General features: G+C 45.8%; 1 protein-coding gene across 1 annotated transcript in view; it reads left to right on the forward strand.

Annotated features, from left to right (window-relative positions):
* The window catches only part of RRN3 (RRN3 homolog, RNA polymerase I transcription factor), a 31280-nt gene extending 15470 nt beyond the window's left edge, over window positions 1-15810 (forward strand). The window contains 14 exon segments of the mRNA XM_030301665.1: window positions 1026-1118; window positions 2396-2534; window positions 4183-4313; window positions 5734-5764; window positions 5767-5863; window positions 6872-7056; window positions 9178-9287; window positions 10853-10859; window positions 10971-11018; window positions 11021-11111; window positions 12061-12125; window positions 12128-12147; window positions 13904-13924; window positions 13926-15810. Coding sequence (XP_030157525.1) covers window positions 1026-1118; window positions 2396-2534; window positions 4183-4313; window positions 5734-5764; window positions 5767-5863; window positions 6872-7056; window positions 9178-9287; window positions 10853-10859; window positions 10971-11018; window positions 11021-11111; window positions 12061-12125; window positions 12128-12147; window positions 13904-13924; window positions 13926-14306 — 1419 coding nt within the window. The 3' untranslated portion in view covers window positions 14307-15810.
* The last annotated feature ends 193 nt before the right edge of the window (window positions 15811-16003 follow it).

Consider the following 16003-nt stretch of genomic DNA (forward strand, 5'->3'; position numbering starts at 1 on the left):
GGACTGAGCGCAAACCTGCGCAGTGATGCTGTTTAGGACAGGAGAGAGGGAGTGTGATCGGAAGCGGGTGGGAAACCGGGTACGGATGCCCAGGGAGGATCTGGAAGCAGGCAGGGTTCGCTCAGTAGGGTGAGCTGTGGTTGATATTTTTAAGTAAGGAGGATGAGCAAAACAAAAGTCCTTGGATTTGGTGATGAGGAGGTCGTCTGCTGCCGTGTCGCCGGAGGGGGCAGCTGCGTTTCAGGGGAAAGTGCGGGTGGCTGGCAAGTGGGGCTGTCGGAGGCCTCGGTTGAGGGTGTGAGGAAGGGATGAGCGGGGCCGAGGGGAGACTTTAGGGTTGGGAAGACTGGAGGTTTGTGGCCGAGGAGCCGTGAGTGATGGAGGAGAGAGAGGTACTGTGGGGAGAACGAGGCCGCAATGGGGCAGGTCTGGGAGGGGCCGGAGGGTGGGCGGGCCGGTGCACTGCTTCCCGGGAGGTCCACCTGTCTGGCCAACCGAGTACGTAATCTGTAAAGTCTTCTCTCGTTCGTACTAACAGAACATTTTAGAGTACGTTTAGAAAGGGGGTCCTGTATGATAGTAAAAAAGGCAGGACTTGAGTGGTGTGTTAAACTAGGTATCTGAAGGGGCATATACCAGGATGAATATTCAGTCATTCAAATTTAACTCGCGTTTTGTATTTTCCTGCTCAGTTGATTGATGAGATGCTTTTATGTATGACACGTACGTGAATTGTGCATAGTAAGAGTCGGAATGAATGTTGAATTTGTTGAAGTTGATTTAGACCACACAACAGTTCCTAATAATTTTGTAGAATTATGTAGTGAAGGGGGTTTGATTTGTAGTCTTGGAAATTACTTCGGGGCCCAGGCCAGTGCATGGGTTTGCACCATACTTGTATATTGAGTCACAGTGCTGGGAAGGGTGCTCAGGTGGACCCTTGAAAGTGTGTAAATCAGGTGGGTTTCCACTTCCCAGGTACTTTCAATGATTTTATTCTTTTCCACCCCTTTGCTTTAACGTAGGTGAACGCATCCCGGCAAGATATTGAGGATGCCGAAGAAGTAGCTGCTCAGACTGGCGGTGGGACAGATGCCCCAGAAGGACTCTTCAGCATGGTCAGTGCTTCCTAACGAAAGCACATGTGTGCAGGTCTTAATTCCAGGGGGCGGGAGGCGATGGCTAATGGCTCGTCTTCTTCAAGGCTTTAGGTTAAAACAGTAGTTCACAGTTCAGCAAACTTGAAAAATGATTATTATTTTTTTTTGAGGGAGAGAGAGTGCAAGTTGGGGAGGGGCAGAGAGAGGGAGAGAGAGAATCCAAAGCAGGCTCCACACTCAGTGCAGAGCCTGACATGGGGGCTCAATCTCACGAACTGTGAGATCATGACCTGAGCCGAGATTAAGAGTTGGACGCTTAACCGACGGAGCCACACAGGCGTCCCAACAGTGATTCTTGAATGAGTAGCTGTTACCATGTTGCGTACTGCCCAGGAGAGTTCGTTCTTTCCATGGCTGTGAATTTGGGTGTGGTGAAGTATATTTCATTTTTATTCTTAACTTTTGCTCTTTCTGCTTTTTTTTGTTTTTGCAAAGCACGTGTGTTTTCGAGGGAGTGGTAAATAGAAAAGTCCCAGTGTGATTTCTTTATTTTATAAGTCTGTGCCTTAATGCAGTACCTCTCTGCCTGGGGCACGGTTCACCGGAGGAGAGCCTGAGCAGGGGTGGGGGGGTGGGAGGGTGGAATTTAGGGACAAAGGGCAGGAGAAGGACTACAAGGGAGAGTTCCAGCTATAGCATGATGACCCCAGGTCCCAGGAGCTCTGGAGCGGGAATGGCGCCATAGACTTGATTCCAGCTTGAAAGCAGGGAGATGGCCTCCTGTGACCTGTTGTCAGCCGGTCATTCTGGACAGGGAGGGCAGGAGGGAGTGCGAGGGTGGTCCTCTGGAGAGGCTGTTGGCCACCAGTGCTCACAGCAGCTGGGGCAGGGGTGCCCTGTTCTGGGAGAGGAGCCCTGGGCACCAGCAGTGTCCAGCACAGTGCGTTCCAGGTGCTCGGGGAAGCTGCATTGTTGGCACGGCCTTGGTTTGGGTGGGTCTTCGAGATGCGAGTCAGGCGGGGCTCTGAATCTGCTTCTAGTTTGAGTTCCTTGCTTGAGTGGTTCTGAGTCGTACTTCTGGTGGGGAGCTCCTGCCGAGAGGGGACCTGTGTCTTTGCTTTACCTTTTGGGGCTCTTGGCTGGTGTGTGACTCTTGATTTTGGGGTCGTGAGTTCGAGCCCCACGTTGAATGTAGTGATTACTTGAATAAATACAACTTAAAAAAGGGAAATGATCATCTCTGAGAACTGTTTTTATTACAGTTTCTAATGTCAGTTTTTCCTTCGTCTTCAAAGGATGAGGACGAAGACCCTGGCGGTGAAACAAAGGCTGACGCACAAAGGCCCGATCGTATGGTGCATCCTGTAGCCGAGCGCCTGGACATCCTGCTGTCTTTGCTTCTGTCCTACATTAAGGACGTCTGCCATGTAGACGGTAACGACGTGCAGTAGTCATAGTAGCTCCTGTGGAACCTGGCAGCGATAGACATCCTGTAAAAATTAGTGTTTTGAGGAGGACGCAAAGAGGGTTTAGAGAGATTAAGTTACCTGCCAGTGTGACATCGCCTGAACGTGGTGGGACTGGATTCAGGCTCGGCTGTGTTTCTCTTCGAAGCCGCCTGATCCTTTCAGTGACTGTCGCAGTCAAGGGTTAAAGTACGGAGTCTGCTCAGTGTTGGGTGGAGATCGGATCCCACTCGAGCTGTTGAAGACACCTAAGGGCGTAGTCCATGTTGGCGCATGGTGCTTAGTGTCACGCGTTAGTTTTGGAGACCTTGTGCCGTGTTGGGCCACGTGTCGGTGCTGTAGTGAACCAGTTGGTGCGCTTCTTGCTCTTCTGGAACTTTTCGTTTAGAGGCTTTGCCATCAAAACAGGATTCTTCCGTTCATGTGAAGATTCAAGAATGATTCCCAGAATGAATCTGAGTTGACTGTGTTATTTCTTTAATCTTTTGTTGTAAAGGTAATGCAGTTGAGAGAAAATTTGGAAAGGATTGAAGGAAAGGATTTAAAAAGGCAATTTAGTTTTATTTTTTTTTTTAAGTTTTTATTTTTAAAGTTTATTTTGAGAGCGAGACCGTGCACACACGAGTCGGGGACGGGCAGAGAGGGAAAGAGAGAATCCCGAGCAGCCTCCGTGCTGTCAGCGTGGAGTGAGATGTGGGGCTGGAACCCACGAACCGTGACATCATGACCTGAGTTGAAATCCAGAGTCAGATGCCCACCTAGATGCCCCCAAAAAGAAAACTTAAATGTTTGCATCTGTACTATTCAGAGAACCATTATTAACATGGTTGGTTTGTTTTTTTCTGTTAACTTGTGTGTATTCAGGAGTGTGTTTTTCAGTGGATTTGGGGGTCATGCTATACGCATTGTTTCATAATCTGCCCCTTTCACCTGTTGTGCGTTGTCTGAGGCCATTCACTGTTCTTCTAGGTTGCTGTTGACTGTATGGATTTAACTGGTATCATTCCACGCCCCCCCCCACCCCCCCTTTGCCATTATGAATGTGTTATGGACATTCTTGTATATATGTGTCCAGGTACCTGTTGGGTAAGTTCCTAGCAGTAGAATTAGGGGATCAAAGGGCTCCTGTCACATAAATAGTAAAATTGCCTTTTAGAAGGGCTTCATATTGGGGCGCCTGCATGGTTCAGTCAGTCTGACTCTTGGTTTTGGCTCAGGTCTTGGTCTCACAGTTCATAAGTTCGAGTCCCGCATTGGGCTCTGTGCTGACGGTACGGAACCTGCTTGGGATCCTCTTTCCTCCCCTTTCTGTCCCCTGCCCCCGCTTGCGCATGCTCTCTTTATCTCTCAAAATACGTAAATAGAACATTTAAAAAAAGGGGGCCTTCATATTTAGGGCATTACAGTAGCGTGTGAGATGAGGTTCTGCTTCATTGTCACTGCTGGATTATTACAGTTAAAAAGGAAAATCTGTGCAAAATAAAAATGGCATTTTGTTACAATCGTAGCTTAAGGGGTGACGTTCCTTAATGGTATTTTATTTTTAAAAATTTTGGGAAATGAAAGTGGTAGCTTAAAGAAAAGTGTGAAGCTGAAACGGCAAATTTTCTCTCTAGGTAAGGTAGATAACAACAAAACAAAGGATTTATATCGAGATCTGATAACCATCTTTGACAAACTCCTGTTGCCCACTCACGCCTCCTGCCATGTACAGTTTTTCATGTTTTACCTCTGCAGCTTTAAACTGGTGAGTACTGGGGCACCATTAGCTCAGCTTAGTTTATTCTTGCCCATGATTTCCCCTTAAAAACTGGGGTGGAGGGGTAGGGAGGAGAGACATGAAGTATTTCTTTTCCTTGAGCTCACTTTACCAGTGCCCTTCATAAAATAGCTTGTTCTTTTTAACATGTGGAAAGAGCCGGAAAGAACAGAGGGCATTGCTGGCTGCTGCCAGCCAGCACCAGCCGGCTCAGCTCTGCCAAGTGCTCTGAAAGGGCCATTCTGCATTTGCTCCACTAGGCGGTGTCCTTCCCCTTAATTGGAGCCTCTGCTATTAAAATCCTCTGGGATATTTAACTGTTGTGTTTTCTCAGTTGATCCTCACTAGCCCCAAACAACTTCTAAACCCAGAATTTTAAATCTTCAGGCTTTGGCTTTTTGTTTTGGAAAAAAATGAAAATACAGAAGATTCTTTCCTTACAATTCTTTTGTAGCTTCCTAGAACAGTCAGGAGAGTACTGGGCATGGGTAAGAAGGTTAAATTCATTTTGCCCCAAAGTATGTGTTAATAACTTTTGAAAAGAGCTATTTGGGGGGTGTCTGGGTGGCTCAGTCAGTTAAACGTCTGACCTTTGATTCTGGCTCAGGCCACGATCTCATGGTTCATGAGTCCAAGCCCCATGTCGGGCTCCCGCACCGCCAGGGTGGAGCTTCGGATTCTCTCTGTCTGCCTCACCCCCCGCGCATGTGTGCGCACTCGCTCGCGCGCGCTCTCTCTCTCTCTCACTCTCTCTCTCTCTCTCTCTCCCTCTCTCCCTCCCCCCCTCCCCCTCCCTCCCTCTCCCTCCCTCTCCCCCTCTAAATAAGTAAATAAATAAGTAAATATTTAAATATAGAAAAGAGCTGTTTGGGAGAAGTTGGTGATTGTGTCCTTTGTTAAAAAGAAGCTTAATTAATCTTTTTTCTGTGATTAGCATAATCAGTCAAACACTGAACTTTGATCTGTGTTTCTGTTTCTGGCTAAGTTCATTATGTTCAGTCAGAGACTGGGAGAATACTTTACACTCTGGAACGTACTGCCACACGGCTCCCACATGAGTGGGGGTTATTGCTGGTTTCTGTTTCTGGCTAACCATCCGAGTCAACTTGTGGAGCTTTTAGAACAGGTGGACTCCAAAGCCCTGTCACTGAAACTGTGAAGTGTGGAGAGTTGAGTTTGATGTTCAGCACCTTTTGGGATCTTGTTTAATGCTGGGGAACATTGTTTTTAATAGTATTGTCTCCAAGTATTGTACAAATATGAATGATGATAACTGCATATATTATTTAACTGGCAGTGTGAGATACTAGCACTTTCTTCTACTGGTGAGTTAAAAATCTTAGGATTCCAATAGCCAGAATTTCTTAAACATCAAAAAAGTTTAGAGCAATACCTTCTATTTTTATAGGGATTTGCAGAAGCATTTTTGGAGCATCTCTGGAAAAATTGCAGGATCCAAATAATCCTGCCATCATCAGGCAAGCTGCTGGAAATTATATTGGAAGCTTTTTGGCAAGAGCTAAATTTATTCCTCTTATGTAAGTAACCTAATTTTCAAGTGTTTTTTCATGCCATGCTTTAAAAAGATTATAACATTGTCTTAAATCAGAGAAACCCCTGCCTCATGTTTTTTTTTTTCTTCTGGTCTGACTTTCAAGTGAGAAAATCTGTTCCTCCACACTATGCAAGATGTTTACATTTCCAAAAGGCAATTTCAGAATAAAATGTCTCCTTTAGATACAAAACCTCATATGGAAAGCTTTTGTCATTTGTTTTGCGTGGTTACACTTGAACACGAAGATCCATCTGTCTTCATGAATATTGTACAGTGTTGTATACTGTTTTAATTCTTTTATAGGTTTGTCATTTTTCATTTGCATTCTGAATCAATTGTATCTGTTAAAGCTGAAGAAAAAAGTCTTTTAAGGTAATAGAAATATCTATTTAGGAGGCCAGCTCTAGGCCTGCTTCTTCCAGTGATCCATGAAGATGTCTTTGGGCGAGGATGCTATTAAAAAAACGCATCTCCCAAAACTAAAAGCCATCTGTCCTTCTGTCCTAAATTGTAGGCCATAGAACTTTATCAGAACCTTGTAAGGAGAACCCTGTAGGGAATGGTGGAGTCAGCCAGACCATCTTTCCCTTGTAAGACGTTGGTAAACGTGGCTTATTCCTCGGCCATATTGTCCTGAGAGGGCAGGTGGCCGTCACAGAAGTCCTTCGGAGTTGATGAGGAGAAATGGTTGTCCATCCCTTGGGACCTCAGGCATCCTTAGGGGCCTGCCTCTCATTCCTCAAAGGTCCGTGCACTCTGCCTTGTAATTGAAAAGCTGCCTTCCTGCTCGCCCGTCCTTTTCCTTCCCCTCTGTGCCCCTGGGGAACAGATCAGGAGGCCTATAGATTGACTTCTCTTAGTTTGTGGTGAGAGCCACTTGTGTGCTGTTTTGTAAGTCACTCGTGTGTTTTTATGTCACTCTTGTGTTTTTATGTCACTCTTGTGTTTTTATGAAACCAGTGAAGTTGACTCGAATTTTTCTTTTCTCTAGTACTGTAAAATCATGCCTAGATCTTTTGGTTAACTGGCTGCACATGTACCTTAATAACCAGGATTCGGGAACAAAGGCCTTTTGTGACGTTGCTCTCCATGGACCATTTTATTCAGCCTGCCAAGCTGTGTTCTACACTTTTGTTTTTAGACACAAGCAGCTTTTAAGTGGAAACCTCAAAGAAGGTCAGTGATGTGGGATTGATGGATGTGAACTGGCTTTTCCTTGACTGCTAGTCGCCCTTTAGGATGGAGGGTTTGATGAAAACAGTGGAGTCAGAATGCACTCAGACTTGTACCCATAATTTCAAGCAGCCCTTAGGGGCCCCTAAAGCCCTTTAAGCGCCCTCCTTAACAGTGGATGGGTTTGCGTGTGCACCCGTGTTTTTAGAGTGATTGTGACCCGCCAAGGGGCTCTTCTTCAGAGGTGATGCCTGGAGCAGCGCTTCCTGCCTGTCACTTTGATTGGCAGCGAAGGGCGGGCGTCCGGGGGACCTAGGCACACGCAGGATATTGTTCTGTTTGGCAGGGTTAGAAGTGAAAACCAGATGAGTAGGAATGTGAAGCTTGTGGTCGTAACGGTTATGCTGCTTTATCTAAGGACTTCAGCCTTAATCTTCCAGGTTTCACTCTTGCTAATTTCTCAGAGTTGTGCAGAGTTTAAATCTGCCCGATGAAGCTTGTGTATTAGGTTAGTGTAACAAGAACAACGCCAGTGAAGTGAGTTTAAATGTGTTTGTTTATTTGCGTGAAAAATTCAAATGGATGAATAGGCCGTTTTCTCTAAACCAGATTTTCTCAATCTCTGACATTTGGGGCTGGATAACCCTTTGCTGTAGGGGCTACGTCCTTTGCACTGTAGGAAGCTTAGCATCCCCTCCTTGCTCTGTTGTGACAGCTAAAACCCTCCAGAACCTGCCACGTGTCCTCTTGGGGGCATAGCTGCTTTGAGTTGAGAACCACAGCTCTAAACTGACACTTGTGTGTGTTGCATTGTATGGATTTACTCATATCCTGTCACTTTTGAAAAGATGTGGGGGTTAAAATTAGTTGTATAAACCAGGAGTAGGATAAGGGTTTTAAGTATTGTCTTTTTTTTTTTTTTTTTTTTATGTATAAATAAATGGTAAGAGTCTTGGTAAAGAGGATGTATTTCTTGTAAGCCATGACATTATCCCATTTTTAGTCATTTTTATCAAAATACACATCACAGATGGGGAGAGCCTGACTGGCTCAGCTGGAAGAACATGCAACTCTTGATCTCAGGGTCGTGAATTTGAGTCCTGTGCTGGGTGTAGATGTCATTTAAATAAAGAAATCTTAAAAACAAACCATCCAAGAATCTCCTAAAAATATATACTTAAGTACAGGTGGGTTTGCTTGCCTTTTGAAATAAGTATGGTGTCTTTCTCTTACTGATCTAGGAGAGAATTAATAGTTCCTAGTTCCCAGAGGGCGGTATCTCATTCTTACTCTACCTCCCTGGCTTCCTTGTAAAAAACCCAGCGCAGCACCTGAAGTACGAGCAGCTGTCCCCCCTTGGGTGGAACGCTCCACCGCACTGATGGTTTCAGCCGCGAGGGTCCTGCTGTCCGTTGGCTGTTGTCAGACCAGCATGTGTGTCTGTCTGGGGATGGCAGGAAGGAGGAGTTTCAGGTGGTTCGGTCCTGAACCTCTCAGGACGGAGCCTCCTTTTGTTACCTCCAGTTTGTAGCAATTTCATGATTAACTGAAATCAGATCACGAGTATTTTTTTCTCTGTAAACTCAACGTGTGCTGAGCTTATGCGTATCTGAATCCCAAATTGTCATGTGAGTTAATAGCCCGCTAGGGATGTATGATTACCTCCTGGGTTTTTGAAAGAATACCCTGTTTTCTTTAGAAGAGGTGACCTAGTCCTAAGCAAGTGTGGTGACCTTCTCTTAGGCTCTTTGTTGTATGACCATATGGACCTGTATTTAAAGCATTTCTGCAAGTAGCTCTGTGAAAAATTTTTTAAAATTTTTTTTTAATGTGTATTTATTTTTGAGAGAGCAAGACAGAGCACGAGTGGGGAAGGGACAGAGAGAGAGAGGGAGGCACAGAATCTGAAACAGCTCTGCTGAGCTGTCAGCAGAGAGCCCGATGCGAGGCTTGAACTCGGAAACGGCGCGATCATGACCTGAGCTGAAGTCGGTCGCTTAACTGACTGAGCCACCCAGATGCCCCTCGTGAGAAGTTTTTTAAAGTGTGAAATAATCTGTGCTGCTTAAAGATACTTGGACTGTTATGTTTGTACTTTAAAAAATGTTTTGTTTTTAATCAAAGGTTTGACATACCTTCAGAGTCTAAATTTTGAACGTATAGTGATGAGTCAGCTAAATCCCCTGAAGATTTGTCTGCCTTCGGTAGTTAACTTTTTTTGCTGCAATCACAAGGTAAGTTATTAATACTTTATTGGTGGGAATTATTTAAAAACAACTTTATATAATACTTTAAAGTTCCATTAAGTTTCTGTGAAATTATTCAGTCAAATTCATGACCATCAAACACGTAAAAGCCAGTAATGCAGTACTTACAGGGAACGCTGCAGTTAGGATTTTGTTCTTACTTTGGTGGTAATGGAAATTGCTCCTGCTTTTGTTCAAAGACCGTAACTCAGCAGAAGCCTCGGCACTTTGAAACGATGTGAGGCAGCCAGTAAGCCGAGAGTTACAGACCGAAGATGTGTATTAGAGTAAGGAAAATAGACTGGACGCGAGAGGGATGTGCCACAGTAGGAGACGGGCTGGTGCAGGACTGTTCTGTCGGGCCTGGGGCTTCCGGCTCGCGCATGCTCGGAAGCCCTTCACATGGAGCTCGCTGCGTCCTCACAGTCCCGGGACTGATGTGGTAAGGCCCTGTTTAAGAACAGGTGAGGTGGAGGCCCGGAGAGCGGGAATGACCCGTGAGACACAGTGGCTCGACTGTGTCAGAGCCAACATTCGAGTGCGGGCAGCCTGGCCCTCCCCGAGTTAGTCTGCTTGGCGCACACAGCGAGTTGGCGACGGGATACTCAGGGTAGGGTCATAGCTTAAAATCTTCAACGCACAAGAGTCTGTTCTATTAGACAAAGATTCCACCCCTTGGTTCCCCTTTAGACCGCTTGCTGCTCTTACTCGGTAACCTTAATTTCATTTGCTGGCCGTCAAGTTCAAGGTACCGTGTCTCTCCTGAGATCTCAGAAATGGTAACAGAATCAAGGAAAGGAATAAACAACAAGCAAGAGCATTCGGCAGGTGAAGGGTCCCAGCACACTGCAGGAAGATGGGAAGCAGCAGACTTGAGTGAAGCGGGCAGGTGGCCAGAACATTCTGGGCTGGACTAGAGGGCTTGGGTTGGCAAGTGGACTGTCCAGCAGGCTGTCGGCGTGGGTGGGGCTTGCTCGGGGTGAGATGTGAGGTCGAGAGCTCAGAGCAAGAGGTGGAATTCTTGTGTCGTTCCGTGCCCGTTGCTTTCGCTTAGTGGTTTTGAGATACACATCGACCCGTACAACTGCATTTGGATTTTAATTGCTGTGTAATGTTCCATTAATTTTTTTTTAGTTGATCCTTTGTTGGGGTTTAAGTTGTTAGTTTTTTCAGAATTGGGAACAGCAGCTTAGGGGCGACGTTATAGGTAAACAGTACAGTTCTCGTGGCTTCAGTAGCCAGGTCTCTCTCCCTCAGCAGGCCGCTATCCTGTCCGTAAATCCTGAACCCCTTTATTCTCTTACAAACGGCAGAAAGAGACCACTTCTGTAATTTTGCAGACTCGAAGAGTCCCACCGCGAACACATTCATGTTTAGTGAGTCATGCCTATTAATAATCTCAGCCCGCTCTAATCCTGTCAAGGTGATAGCCACACTTTTCTTTTCTCCTTATTATTAACACGCTTCTAATAGTAGACCGGGAAAAGCTGTACCCCTAAAAGCATTGCTTTCTGTTTTGTGTTGTCTTTTCTTGCACTTAATACGTTCGACAGTATCCGCGTGGTTAGAACAGGTGTCGCACACAACAGGCACGTCCGTGCAGTCATTCCACCATCCCCCCTGTTAACGCAGCCCGTCGTGTTTGGTTTTGTGGTTCTGCAGTAATACCAGTGGTCTTCTGCTACACGATCATTGAGAGGAACAATCGCCAGCTGCTCCCATTATTAGAAGTACAGCCGGAGGGGCTCCGTGCGAACCTGCACGAACCCACTCGTACACCTTCTTCCCCTTCGATCCTTGTGTGCTTAAGAGGTGGGTGCTCTTAGTCCCCCTGTCGGTGGTTGAATTACGGTGGTATCTATGGGCTTTTCCCCACGAGTTGGTTTCCGGTCATCGAGTGGCCATTCGTGTCTGTGTATCGGCAACTCACGGTCTCCAGGCACGGTTTCACGGACCCCGAGTAGGAATACCGTTTAGGCACCGCTGCGGCTGCTCTGAGCACCATGGGCGGGGCGATCTTTTAGCTCAGGAAGAAGCCTGGATTGACACCAAAGGTCTTGTGATTATATTTTTTGTTTTTCTTTAAACCTGTTGGTTTAAACATAAAAGGGGGAACGGGGATAGAAAAGCCTGGATGGGAGGATGTGCCCTTTCGTGGTTCATAATGTTCTGTACTAGCGACTTGTTCTTTCCTCTGGAGACCACATTCCACGCTGTTGGAAAGGTCATCAACAGCCATGTAATTTATCTGGAGGGTGATTCAGAAAACCCACCGAGCCAGTCCTTAACTTTGCACTTGTATAAGAGGAGACTTCGCTTATGGACGGTTTCTAACTAGCAACACGATTCAGGGTCATCTGGTCCCTCGAGTCTTGGTTGACTGAAAACCAGGTGGGTCTTTTTTCCCAGACTATTTTAGTAGATTTACTGTAGGGATATACAAAAAAATGAAGTTTCAGAGGAATATCACTTTGTTTTCATTTGGACGTATTCTAACTCATGTCAGGCTTTGCATAGTTGAGGAATAATTTCACTTGACGATAAAAGATGAGACATTAGTTAATACTCCATCTGAGTGGGGGAGGTCTTACCAAGAAGGAGCCACATCATTTACAGTACTGACATGCAGGATTTGACACAGCGATTATTTGAACCACAGTTTTTATTTTGGGTAGTGGATCCTGTGAGGAAGGGCTCTAGACACGTCTGACCTGTCGCAGTAGCATTGAACTTGATTTTGAGATGTGATCTCTGTCAACAGGTCGAAGAAATTCGTTGATCCTATTTATCAGATCTGGGAAAACATGAGTGCAGAGGAGCTTCAAGAGTTACGAAACCTGTCAGAAAGGTACGCTTGTGACTTGGCACCCCCGGCTGGGAGTGTCCTTGGTGGACACGGATGACAGTATGTAGTAATTAGCAGTGTCACACTTAAAGACGGCATTTTGTTCCTTTTGCTTTTACAAAATTCCAAGCTCACGGTATGTTCTTATGAAAAGGGTTTTTGTTTTTTTGATGAATTGTTTAAAACTAGATACTTTGCAGGGTACCTGGGTGGCTCAGCCAATTAAGTGTCCGCTTTTGTTTGTTTGTTTGTTTGTTTTGAGAGAAAGACAGGGCACACACAAGTGGGGAAGAGGCACAGAGAGAGGAGAGAGAGAATCCCAAGCAGGTTCCACGCTGTCAGCAGATCCTGACACGGGGCTCGAGCTCACAAACTGTGAGATCGTGACCTGAGCCGAAGCCAAGAGTCTGACGCTTAACCAACAGAGAGTCACCAGGTGCCCCAAGCGTCTGACTTCCTTGAATTTGGCTCCAGTCATGATCTCAGGGTTGTGAGATTGAGCCCCACATTGGGTTCTGCACTACAGCACGAAGCCTGCTTGGAATTCTCTCTCTCCACCTCCCCACTCTGCTCGTCCCCCGCTCACGTGTTGTTTTCCTCTCTCTCAAAAATAAACAAAATTAAAAAAACAGAACCAAAAACTAGATACTTTGTAAGCTGAGTTTGGGAAGTGAAGGTTAATTAAAGTCAGCCTCAACATATTACAATTTTTTTTTTTATTATTTATTTTTATTTTATTTTTTAATTTTTTTTTTTTTCAACGTTTAGTTATTTTTGGGACAGAGAGAGACAGAGCATGAATGGGGGAGGGGCAGAGAGAGGGAGACACAGAATCAGAAACAGGCTCCAGGCTCTGAGCCATCAGCCCAGAGCCTGACGCGGGGCTCGAACTCACGGACCGCGAGATCGTGACCTGGCTTGAAGTCGGACGCTTAACCGACTGCGCCACCCAGGCGCCCCTATTTATTTTATTTTTAAGTTTATCCTGAGAGAGGGAGAGAGACTACAGAGAGCGGAGGGAGACAGAGAGGGGGGGGAGAGAATTCCAGGCGGGCTCCATACTGCCGGCACAGAGCCCAGTGTGGGCTTGAACCCACAAACCTTGAGATCATGACCTGAGCCGAAGCCAGGAGTTGGATGCTGAACCAACTGAGCCCCCAGGCGCCCCTCAACAATTAGGATCTTTATCACATGGTCATTACCACCAAATAACAATCTCAGATTTACTTATGTCTCTTTTTTCATAAGTAATCATTGGAAAACTCTTTTTGCCTTTATATTTTGCTTTGGGGGTGGTCATTAATTCACTCATTACACTGTTAGATACAAGGGGGATGACACTGAGTGAGAAAGACAGGTCATTGCCGTCTGCCCTCATTGAGCTTAAAATCTGTTTAAAAATTGGACTTTAAACAAGTAGTCCCATGTGATCAGCAGTTGTGTGGGCAGTTGGGGATGAAGTGTGCCTCGGAGTAAACTTTCAAAATTAAGACATTCTTGGGGCACCCGGGTGGCTCAGTTGGCTAAGTGTCTGGCTCTTGATCTCAGCTCGGGTCATGATCTTGGGGTTGTGGGGTCAAGCCCCGTGTTGGGCTCCATGCTGGGCAGGCGTGAAGCCTACTTAAAAAAAAAACAAAAAAACCAAAACTATTTCCTCTACCTTCATCTTCCAGAAGCGGCACATTCCTGACAGACATTCTCGAAAGCTTTGCACACCACCACTGGTGGGTCTGGACCGTAATCTCTTGTCCTTGTACAGCAGGTGGTGGAGGATGAAGATTGATGACTTTTTGAAAGGTGAAGTTGGCGTGGCCCCGAGCTCCTTTGACCCGCATTTCCGAAGTCCCTCAAGCAGCGTGGGCTCCCCTCCTGTGTTCTACCTGCCAGAACCAGTCCCCTGTGACCACGATGGATTTGTGATTGAGACTGAGACCAGCGTCTCTCCCCACGGTGCCCTTCGGTACCAGGGCTCATCCTGTTTGAACCAGAGCGAGTATCTGCCTCAGGCATCTTACTTGCAAGGTAGACGTACTCTGGTGTCTGAAACAGACGTGCTGTTTTGGTTTTTTTTTTTCCTTTTTGTTTTTTGCTCCTGTGCAAACAAAAAAGAAAAGACGGAGTATCATGTGCAATATTTAGAAAGGAGTGATGATCAGTGTTGAAGGCCTGACTTGTGTGGTGGGTGTATATTTTATTTCTGTTATAGCTTTCTGGCATCGTTGTGAAATTTCTGATCTGGGCAGGGGCCTGTTTTAGCGGGATGGCACATAGGTTTGGTCTGAGCCATAATCACAGGACTTGTTGATCCAGTTTATTTTCAGTGAAAAAGATCCTCTAGAGACTATTCCACATCTTTAAAATGATTTTACTTGGGTACAGTGTTGACCCTCAGCTGGAACCGTATTTGTGTTGTTGGGATTTCATTGGGATGCGGAGGGGGCGGAGGAAAGTGGGAAGGTGGCCCGAGCCGGTCCTGATGCCAGGAAGCCGGAGCTGGCACTGAAGGTCATCCAGGGATTGTCAGAGGCCGAGGAAGTCCCCGAGGAAAGACATGCAGGATTTAGGGAAGCGGAAGCAGACAAGTCACCGCGCTCGTGAGTGGAAGAATGGAGTTAAAAGAACAACAGAGTTCCGGGTAAATGAAATTCCCATACACGGAGAGTGGAGTTGGACTTTTATAAAACACAGCACATGATTTACCGTGAGGCTCCCAGGAGGGTGGTTAGGACTGGGAGTGCTTGCTTGTAGTGGAATGTTACTTTTTTTTTTTTTTTAACTAGAATCAGGTTGGTCATTTTGAGAGTTTCTTTGTGCTGATGGAGCAGGGGAGAGGAGCCGGGTTCTTCGGTGGAATGGTTTTGCTAGCGACAACAGCCAGGTTATAGCTGCAGCCTCCGTTTGCCAGCTGATGTATCATGGAGTTCAGCTCGGTGAAATCCTCCTTGGGGGAGACTCTTTTGTACTTTTATAACTAAACACCGAGAGAGAGGAGTCTAATAAACACCCTCACTTCGTAGCACGTGTGTGTGAGCGCACGGCTGGGCTCATTCTGTGGCTCAGCGTATTTTAGCTTCATTCCTTGTGTGTATACTTTTGTGTTACTTGTGAAAATGGACATCTCTAAACATATTATTTTTCTGCCACTTTTCCTATTATTTAAAAGCAAGCAATATTTTCTCGATCGCAAATATTTTGTAATGAAATACTTTCTCTTTCCTAGGGCCTTTGTATGCTCTTGTATAATTATGATGGTGATGTAGAGTAAATACGCTTTGGAAAACAGAAATTTTTATTGCTTAAAAGTTTGGATATTGGTGATTTTCTTTTGGTGACTTGGTGGACAGTCATCGGAGAACCTTTAGGTTCTCTGGTTTTTTAACTGCTGGCTAAAGGGGGGGGGGGGGGGGGGGATTTTTGTGACCTGGATGAAACGGGTCCATGAAATGTGTCCATAGAAATTAACGGTAAGTGGAGTGGGCCTTTGTGGTTGAGAAGTCTTTAGTGTAGAAGGGTATCTTTACAAGTCAGTCTGCTTAATGTCAGAAGAGTTTGAGGAAAAAAACACATTGTGAACATAGAACAATGATATGGTTATCTGGATGTTTTGTTCTTATACCAGTAATGGAGTAAAGGGAGGTAACCCAATAAAGAGGCTTCTCAAACAGATGTTTTGATTTCTTTGGTTTTATCTGGCGAACACGAAAGCTCTGTCATGAAACTGCAGCTAACACATCACACGGTTTTTAAAGAGGCGGGAATACTGCCAGAGCGGTACAGGGGACAGCTGGGGAGTAAGGGACACGCTGGTAATGAGAAGGACTGGCTAAGGTGTCAGTGACCCGTGAGCACGCCTAGCCAC

The sequence above is a fragment of the Lynx canadensis genome, chromosome E3, assembly GCF_007474595.2.
Source record: "Lynx canadensis isolate LIC74 chromosome E3, mLynCan4.pri.v2, whole genome shotgun sequence".
Lineage (NCBI taxonomy): Eukaryota > Metazoa > Chordata > Mammalia > Carnivora > Felidae > Lynx > Lynx canadensis.